Source organism: Xyrauchen texanus, unplaced genomic scaffold (genome assembly GCF_025860055.1).
Source record: "Xyrauchen texanus isolate HMW12.3.18 unplaced genomic scaffold, RBS_HiC_50CHRs HiC_scaffold_647, whole genome shotgun sequence".
Lineage (NCBI taxonomy): Eukaryota > Metazoa > Chordata > Actinopteri > Cypriniformes > Catostomidae > Xyrauchen > Xyrauchen texanus.
The window spans coordinates 3082-12500 of NW_026266629.1; the positions used below are offsets into that span (position 1 = coordinate 3082).

General features: G+C 38.5%; 1 protein-coding gene across 1 annotated transcript; it reads right to left on the bottom strand.

Moving 5' to 3' along the window:
- Positions 1-6904: 6904 nt before the first annotated feature.
- Positions 6905-9357, bottom strand: LOC127642482 (40S ribosomal protein S16). Its single transcript, XM_052125102.1, has 6 exons — positions 9303-9357; positions 9161-9212; positions 8616-8717; positions 8386-8482; positions 7247-7294; positions 6905-7092 (listed from the first exon to the last, which is right to left on the bottom strand). Exons 2-6 carry the CDS (start codon positions 9206-9208, stop codon positions 6947-6949), a joined length of 441 nt encoding a protein of 146 aa, XP_051981062.1. The 5' UTR covers positions 9209-9212; positions 9303-9357; the 3' UTR covers positions 6905-6946.
- Between the last annotated feature and the right edge of the window lie 62 nt (positions 9358-9419).

The following is a 9419-nucleotide window of genomic DNA, read 5'->3' on the forward strand; positions in this document are numbered from 1 at the left end:
AAAATAACAACACAAAATATTGTATAATAGACAGACCATTTAGTGTTTGTGTGAGCATGTAACAGAATGCATACATTAATTTCAACCCACAATCAGAAATTGCAAGTAATTGTGTGGCCTGTGAATAATTTCGTAAATACTCAAATGGCCCTTAATGGAGAAAAGGTTCCCCACCCCTGATGTAAAGGAATGCAACACACGTCACACTCCAACACAATAGGTGGCGATAATGCACCTTAATGTTGGAGCCACCCACCATAAAACCAAAGAAGAAGAAGCAACACACCATGTGTGAATATGCAGAAGCACAAATGAGATTTGAGAGCTAATGCATTCTCCACCAGAAAAATGGGCATGACCAGTGAGAAGTGAAGTCACATGTGTAAAATATCATTACTAAGTTGTATGTATACGAGGTTGCTACCTTTTGCCTTGTTATCATTATGAGTACGATTAAATAGGCAAGGGTCATGTGATCCTGGATCAAGACTCTTACTTTAGGACGCGTATATGCAGCATGTAGTCAAGGACATGTCTGAGATGGTAAAAGATGCCAGGTACCCGTTCAACTATAAACAGCTCTATTAATGTCAGACAGAAAGGTAAGTGTATGAGTGATGCTAGTGTGAACAGATTCCCAAGATCCCCTCTCTGTGGCCTAACAGGAAGGAGTAGAACTTCTCTGTTCCTCCCTGTAACGGTATAATAATTTTGTGATTGCAACTCAACAGAGCGTCTTCTTTTCTGCCAATCTCCATTACTCATTCTAAGATGCCTGTAAAGATAGTGTCAATTAATCAGTTCTGATATACCTGGAGTAAGCTATATATCATTAGTATAGTTTGTAATGGTGTTTAGAAGTGTTTTTTACTCATTTCTGTTGATCATGCAGTATTACCATATCTGTTTACCATACAGCACCAAATTCAATGTTTTGATATCATAATGGGCTAAGTATGCTAGCTTAGTTAGTAGGATAGACCTTATTCACGCTAGCCCCATCTTTCATTTTTAATGAGAATGACAACGAGGCTGTGAAGGAAAGATTTACCATCTCTTCACCATCTGCCACACACTGTATAAAGCTCCTTGATCACATCTGATTTTCCACAACTCAAGAGGTCTGGAGTTTTCGGTCTACTGAATGTCCTTAGAAAGCTATTTTTTCAATGTTTTGTCCACGGAATGATCCAAAAACACTTTAAACTGCAGTACAGTCCATTGAAGAGACTGTACATCTAATAATGAGTGGCAAATTTGTAACAAGTTTGCCAGAACTCTAGATTTTTGTTTAAGTAATTCTAAATGTATGAAGTACCAGTTCAGTAGTTTGTATAATGAATCTAGTGAACATGTGGAGATGGGGTGGAGGAGGGATGTCAGGAGAATTGTCATGGGAAGCAGGTAAGCAGCGGCTATTCTTACTTGCAGGCCGTGATCTGCCAGATTAAAATGAACATGCTCCTCCTGAACCTCGGTTAATTAACTCCATTTAACACTACTTATGTTAAACATTAGTAAACATGAAATCTAAAGCAACTTGCCAATTGTCAGTCACTGAGTAAAACAAAATGTATTTGAAAGGGTCAAACAAAAGTGGAAAATGAACACTACATTACCCAAAAGGGAAGACAGTGATAACATGCATTTTTAAGAGGATTGTTGTTATTAAATATGTACCTGTAATGTGATTATGCACATTTTTAAATGTAATGTAATCCAATTACAAGTACATTATTATAAAAATAAGATTATGTAATTCAGATTACATGTAATCCATTACTAGCCAACAGTGGTTTGAACGTGTTAATTATTAAAACCATCTTCTCACCAGGTGCATCAATCACCCAAGTACACTACCGTGAAATCCATAAACAAGTTTGTCTCAGTCCATTTTTGTCCATTCTCTGTCCCGTGAGAACAGCAGCATAGTTCTCATGTCCTTGTCCAGGAAGCTCAGCTGTAGCGGTGAATCGTTTGCACTCTGTGGTTAAATCTGACCTTAGGTCAGGTCAGCCTCAGTCTGAAACAAGAGGAATGGACACTGCATGCAGCTAACACAAAACTAGTACTTTCTTCTATATTAAATTCTTAAAGGCCTACACTTAGCATAGTTGCAGTAATAGTTCATCCAAAAATGAACATTTTGTCATCATTTACTCACCCTTATGTCATTTCAAAAGCTGCATTCCTCCCCCCCCCCCCCCATATTAAGTTAAAAACAAATCTGAATCATATCTTGTGTTCAATGGAAGAAAGCCATACAGATTTGGAATGACATGAATTTATGTTTTGATGACCTATTCCTTAAATCAATGTACATTTAAAAAAAAGATATTATCTTAAGACAAAACCCATGCATCAGCTCGCTACAAGTTTAGCATAATATTCACATCACCATGACAACACAATTACTTTCTTCTGGGTGAATCAGTTGATTTTGAAATGCAAGCAGCATTTTCAGTCTTGGTTTCTTCAATGTAAATTAGCAGGATGGAAATAGCCAAAAGGAGCTGCATGCAAAAGCATGGTGTCTTCACCATCTGTGTCCAACTGCCAGTAATGGATCAATACCAGCTATTTGCCATAAATCAAACAGATCAGACTGTGCACTGCAAAGCAAGCCAGCTCTTATTTAATTAGTCGCTTCTTCCTTACCTCACACACAATCTGTTTGTGTAACAAGGGGGTAACAGCACTGAATCATATTTAAAAGATACAGAACAAGTAGGCCCATGTGTGCCTCATTAATCTGGATGTTCTTTAATACGGAGTTTCCTCTTGTCAGCATACTAATGTTTAATGGGAATTTCAGATATTGGTCATCAGTGCTGACTAGTTGCCTTCAACTGGCCAGAATTATGCTAAACACAAATTATGATTTTTAGAAGAACATTTCAGCTCTGTAGGTCCAGACAATACAAAAAGTAAATGGTGACCAAAACTTTGAAGCTCAAAAAAAGCACAAAAGACAACATAAAACAAATCCAGTGGTTAAATCTATATCTTTAGAAATTATATGATAGGTTTGGGTGAGAAACAGATCAATATTTAAGATTTTTTTTATAAATTCCCCCATCCAGTAGGTGGTGATATACACAAAGAATGCGAATCAGCAAAAACAAATGAATGTAAAGTTAAAGTAGAGATTGATGGTTAAAAAAAAAACTTAAATATTGATCAGTTTCTCACCCAGACGTATCATATTGCTTCTAAAGACATGGATTGAACCACTAGAGTTGTATAGATTACTTTTATGCAGCCTTTATGTGCTTTATGAGCTTCCAAATTTTGGTCACCATTTACTTGCATTGGGAGGACCAAAAAAGCTGAAATATTCTTCTGAAAATCATAACTTCATACAAATTTCTGAAGAAATTCATACACATCTGGGATGGCATGAGGGTGAGCAAATGATGAGGATCTTCAGATTTAGGTGAAAGATTCCTTTAAAACAATAGCCTCAAATATGCCTATTTTGATTTGGCTCCCTCTTGTGGCTGAAAATACACATTGCATTCAAAGATATTTGCTATAAATCTCACTGGATTTTGCCCAAAAGGATTACTTGGAAAAGATGTGATGTAACATCTCAATGCCTTATTGTAAAAAAACTTTTTTTTTTTTATAACAATATAATTACTAACATGATGTTGCTTATGTGGAAATAGTACAAAAGCAACTTAGTATATTTCTGAATTAAGAACAATAGTCACATGACCGTGGTTAAAAAGTTGTTTAACAAATGAATTGCTTCTTGCCACAATTTCATATTTGATCTATATAAATATTTGTCCTTCTTACACCAAACAAAGAATTTCAATTCTATGTCAGTCACCAGCAGGTGGCACCACTCTGGGCATCTTCAAAAGCCTGTGCAAAGGCACCTTTTGTCAAGACAAGATGAAGAACGTTGCCGCAATGTTTCATATAAACTCAGCAAAACAAATGTCCTCTCACTTTCAACTGCTTTTATTTTCAGCTAACTTAACATGTGTAAATATTTGTATGAACATTACCCCACTCTTCCACCAAAGCAGTGGCAAGTTCTTGGACATTTCTGGGGGGAATGGCCCTAGCCCACACCTTCCAATCCAACAGGTCCCAGACGTGCTCAATGAGATTGAGATCCGGGTTCTTCGCTGGCCATGGCAGAACACTGACATTCCTGTCTTGCAGGAAATCACACACACAGAATGAGCAATATGGCTGGTGGCATTGTCATGCTGGAGGGTCATGTCAGGATGAGCCTGCAGGAAGGGTACTACATGAGGGAGGAGGATGTCTTCTCTGTAACGCACAGCGTTGAGATTGGACTGAGCTAGTTGTCATTGCAGGCAATGATGCCGTGACACACCACCCCAGACCATGCCAGACCCTCCACATCGATCCCGCTCCAGAGTACAGGCCTCGGTGTAACGCCAATTTCTTCAACAATAAATGCGGGTCCGACCATCACCCCTGATGAGACAAAACCGTGACTCGTCAGTGAAGATCACTTTTTGCCAGTCCTGTCTGGTCCAGCGAAGGTGGGTTTGTGCCCATAGGCAGTGTTGTTGCCGGTGATGTCTGGTAAAACCTGACCTGCCTTACAACAGCCTAAGCCCTCAATCCAGCCTCTCTCAGCCCATTGCAGACAGTCTGAGCACTGATGGAGGGATTGTGCATTCCTGGTGTATCTCGGGCAGTTGTTGCCATCCTGTACCTGTCCCGCAGGTGTGATATTCGGATGTACCGATCCTGTGCATGTGTTGTTACATGTGGTCTGCCAATACGAGGACGATCAGCTGTCCTTCCTGCCTTAGGCATCTCACAGTATGGACATTGTAATTTATTGCCCTGGCCACATCTGAAGCCCTCATGCCTCCATGCAGCATGCCTATGGTACGCTCACGCAGATGACGCAGTAAAAAGGTCTCTAAGTTTTTATAACTGTGACCTTAATTGCCTACCATCTGTAAGCTGTTAGTGTCTTAACAACCGTTCCACAGGTGCATGTTCATTAATTGTTTATGGTTCATTGAACAAACATGGAAAACATTGTTTAAACCCTTTACAATAAAGATCTGTAAAGTTATTTGGACGTTTTCAAAATAGTGTCCTGAAAAAGGGATGTTGCTTTTTTACTGAGTTTATATGTATATATATATATACACACACACACACTGGCAGCCAAAAGTTTGGAATAATGTGAAGATTTTGCTCTTATGGAAATAAATTGGTTCTTTTATACACCAAAGTGGCATTCATCTGATCACAATGTATAATAAGGACATTAATAATGTGAAAAATTACTATTACAATTTGAAAAAAACCTTCTTAAACTAAAAAATCCTCCACGTGCAACAATGACATTCCAGCTGTCACTCAGGTGACATTTCAAACCACACTTCCTGTAGCACTTGCCATAGATGTGGCTGTCTTGTCGGGCACTTCTCACACACCTTACAGTCTAGCTGATCCCACAAAAGCTCAATATCAAGATCCATAACACTCTTTTCCAATTATCTGTTGTCCACTGCATTTCTTCGCCCACTCTAACCTTTTCTTTTTGTTACAAAAGTGGCTTTTTCTTTGCAATTCTTCCCATAAGGCCTGCACCCCTGAGTCTTCTCTTTACTGTTGTACATGAAACTGGTGTTTAGTGAGTAGAATTCAATGAAGCTGTCAGCTGAGGACATGTGAGGTGTCTATTTCTCAAACTAGAGACTCTGATGTACTCATGTTTAGTTGTACATCTGGCCCCCACATCTCTTTCTATCCTTTGTCTTTTATAGACTGTAGGCTACAAAATCTGCACATTATTCCAAACTTTTGGCCGCCAGTGAATAAGTATATACACCGGTCAGCCACAACATTAAAACCACTTGCCTAAAATTCTGCAAGTCCCCCTCATGCTGCTTAATCAGTACCAACCTATTATTTTCACCACATTTGTACAAAGCGGTTATCTGAGTTACCATAGACCAGTCTGGCCATTGAGTCCGTTGACCTCTCTCATCAAGGCGTTTCCCTCCATATATAAGAAAGCCCTGCATCATGGGATGCAACCTCTTCAGTGTCTTATGTTGGTTATACCCCTGCACAATTACCATCAGCACAGGAGTATAGAAAAACAATTGACATACCACAAATTACAATTTCCAGACCAATGCGAGATTGCAACCATTTTTATGTATAACTGAGGCCAAGTAACTGATTTTCAGTTCCATTTTTAAGTATAATGTGATGCAAGCTTTAGCTCACTTTAAAGAAATTTGTGAGAAAACAGCATGTATTTAAAGGAAGAAAAAAAAAAAGTTTACTTTGTTGTAGTCCAAAAACAAAGGAGAATGAGTATTTTCAAGCCATGGGCTTCCACAAGATTCTCTCATGCGTCTTTATAAAAGGAGTTCTGGATTTATGAATTAAATAAGGTATGTGGTAATTATTACTTGCAGATTCTTGTACATTTTGTTAGTCATCCCCCACGTGACTTTTGAAGCCATCTTGTTGTTTAAAGTATGTTGCCAACAAGTTGCTAGATAAGAACTCCAATGCTTGTGGTTTTTTTAGTTATTTTTTAGCAACATACATTTTTATACATGGCTGCTTCAAAATTCACATTTGAGGTATGACTGTGTAACACTGTATTACAAAACATCCATGCACTTTAAAATGTTGAACAAAAAGTCAAAAGTATCAAGTAACGTTTACCAAAGACATTATTTTCCTCAAATTCACAAACCCCATTATAAACACCTATAGGAAATTCCTGAGGCAACCCATGGCGAATAAGGTCTTCAGGATTTACCTACAAATGGCTGTCATGGATCAATCTCAAAAAACTGTGATGAATGAAAAGGAGCGTAAACCAAAAACAAGCTACTGGAAAAATAATAAAAATCACTAGTAGACCACAAACTGTTTTCCCCTCAGTTTTATTATTTGAAAATGTACAGAGAGATTAACGGTAGGACTTCTGGTAACGGGCACGAGCTCCAGGTCCACCGAACTTCTTGGACTCGCAGCGGCGGGGATCAGCGACCAGCAGGGTCCTGTCATACTGAATCAATATGTCCTTGATCTCTTTCTTAGAGGCTTCATCCACATCTGAGAGGGGAGTAAATTTGCAGAACAGGAGAATATAGATGAAAGAAAATCTAAGTAGTCCAACACCACAACAGCATCTTCACTTTTCAGATACACTGAAAATGCATTAAAATAATGTCTTCAATATAATGACAAGAGAAAGATTCAAACTTACATTTCTGATAGTAGGCAACCAGGGATTTGGAAATGGCCTGACGGATGGCTGCATAAATAAGACATTTTACAATCAGTCCAAACTTAAATTCTTAAAGGCCTACCCTAAGCACAGTTGCAGTAATAGTTCATCCAAAAATGAACATTTTGTCATTACTCACCCTTATGTTATTTCAAACCTGCATGCCTTTCTTTTCCCCCCATTAAGTTTTAAAAAATGGAAAAGGGAAACATGATTCTGCATCATATCTTGTTCAACAGAAGTCATACAGATTTGGAATGACACGAGGGTAAGTAAATGTTGAAATTTTGATGCTTTGATGACCTATTCCGTCTGCAGGTAAGACCCAATCAGTACCCGCATTCTCACGGTGGATGAATACAATGACACAATGACTATTTACAAAGACTGTATGATTGATCTTCAAGTAGCAACACTTATAATTTGAAGGAATATTTCACCCCAAAATGTAAATTCTCTCATCATTTACTTACCATCATGCCATTCCAGATGGGACTTTCTTCTGCAGGACACAACTTAAGATTTTTAGAAGAATATCTCAGCTCTGTATAGGTCCATACAGTGCAAGTGAATGGTGACCAGAACTTTTGAAGCTCCAAAAAGCACATTAAGACAGCATAAAAGTAATTCAAAGGACGAAATCCATATCTACAGAAGCAATTCAGTCCACTTTGGATGAGAACAGACCAAAATGCAACTCCTTTTTCACCGTAAATCTTGCCATTGCAGTCTTTTGGCACGATCATTATTTGAAGCTCGATTACACTTCCTAAACAGCGCTAGCAAGAGAAATCGAGCTTAAAAATCATGATCGCCAAGGAGACGGCTGATGTCAAAATGTATAGATGTACAGACAGATTAAACAACTGAAATTCTTATGGATTACTTTTATGTTGCCTATATGTGCTTATTGGAGCTTCAAAGTTTTGGTCACCATTCTTTTGCACTATATGGACCACAGAGCTGAAATATTCTTCTAGAAATCTTAATTTGTGTTCTGCAGAAGAAAGAAAGTAATTCACATCTGGGAAAGGATGTGGGTGAGATGATGAGAATTTTCATTTTGGAGTAACTGTTTTTAATGCAAATTAAATGAGGTATTAGTCAGCATTGCTCACCGTAAATCTGAGCGACATGTCCACCACCCTTCACGCGAACTCTGATGTCAACACCAGCGAAGCGTTCCTTACCCAGCAGCAGAACAGGCTCCAGCAGCTAAAGATCAATTCATAACACACATTCATGAGTAAGTGCACTGATCTAGTTATAATTAAAATTACTCCCCTACATAAGGTGCATGTAACACAGTGACCAGGATATCAATAACAAATAAGTTGTGCGATTTTACCTTGTACTGCAGAGTGACTGGCTCAATCATCTCAAGCGGTCTGCCATTGACCTTAATAAGCCCATTTCCCCTCTTGCAGTGGGCAACAGCAGTAGCTGTTTTCTGTTAGAGAAATTAGATATGAGGTTGGTTAGCTCTCGATCAATTATCTATTTGTCTCCTCGAGCTACATATAAAACATCATTCACCAGATTATTTTCATTAAAGTATTGTGAAAATTTGTATACCCTACTGTTAAAAACTTACATATTGGTCAAAAATATAATCAACTATATGGTATTAATCAGTACTGAAAATATATAAAAGTAATGTAAAGCGCCCCACGTGTCTCCAAACAGCAATTAACACCGGAACACATTACATGTTCAGTTAAACTTACCGTCAACAAACTACATACATAAGTAAGCAAATATGTAGATGTCAACTGCTTTGGATTGGAACTACTATAGTGTCAAATGATTGTATATGACTAGAACAATAGCCTTCTAGCTCTGCGACAGCATCACTACCGTGTTCATGAGAAGAAAGGGTCCTCAAATACTCACTTTTCGCCCGAAAACCTGGACAGACTGAAGAGGACCTTTAGCCGGCATGATTCTAGAATGAAAACAAACAAATAGTTAGCTTAAATTGCACATTTAAAGCCTTTAAATAAGTATGTTAATGGGAGCTGGGTAATGGACGTACCGTTTCCAGCTCGAGCGCTGTTCGGAGAGGCCGCATTGGGGTTTCCCACGTGCAAAGTCAGGGGCACTGTCGTAAACACATGCTTCCGAGAGAGCGTTTACGACATTTGTGGTTGCT

Excerpts from the sequence above, each read along its gene's own strand:
- LOC127642482 (XM_052125102.1), bottom strand. The coding sequence starts at position 9,208 with ATGCCGGCTAAAGGTCCTCTTCAGTCTGTCCAGGTTTTCGGGCGAAAA. Across the intron at positions 8,718-9,160 it reads TCCAGGTTTTCGGGCGAAAA|AAAACAGCTACTGCTGTTGC; the intron begins GTGAGTATTTGA and ends TTTCTCTAACAG. Across the intron at positions 7,295-8,385 it reads ACATGTCGCTCAGATTTACG|CCATCCGTCAGGCCATTTCC; the intron begins GTGAGCAATGCT and ends TTATTTATGCAG.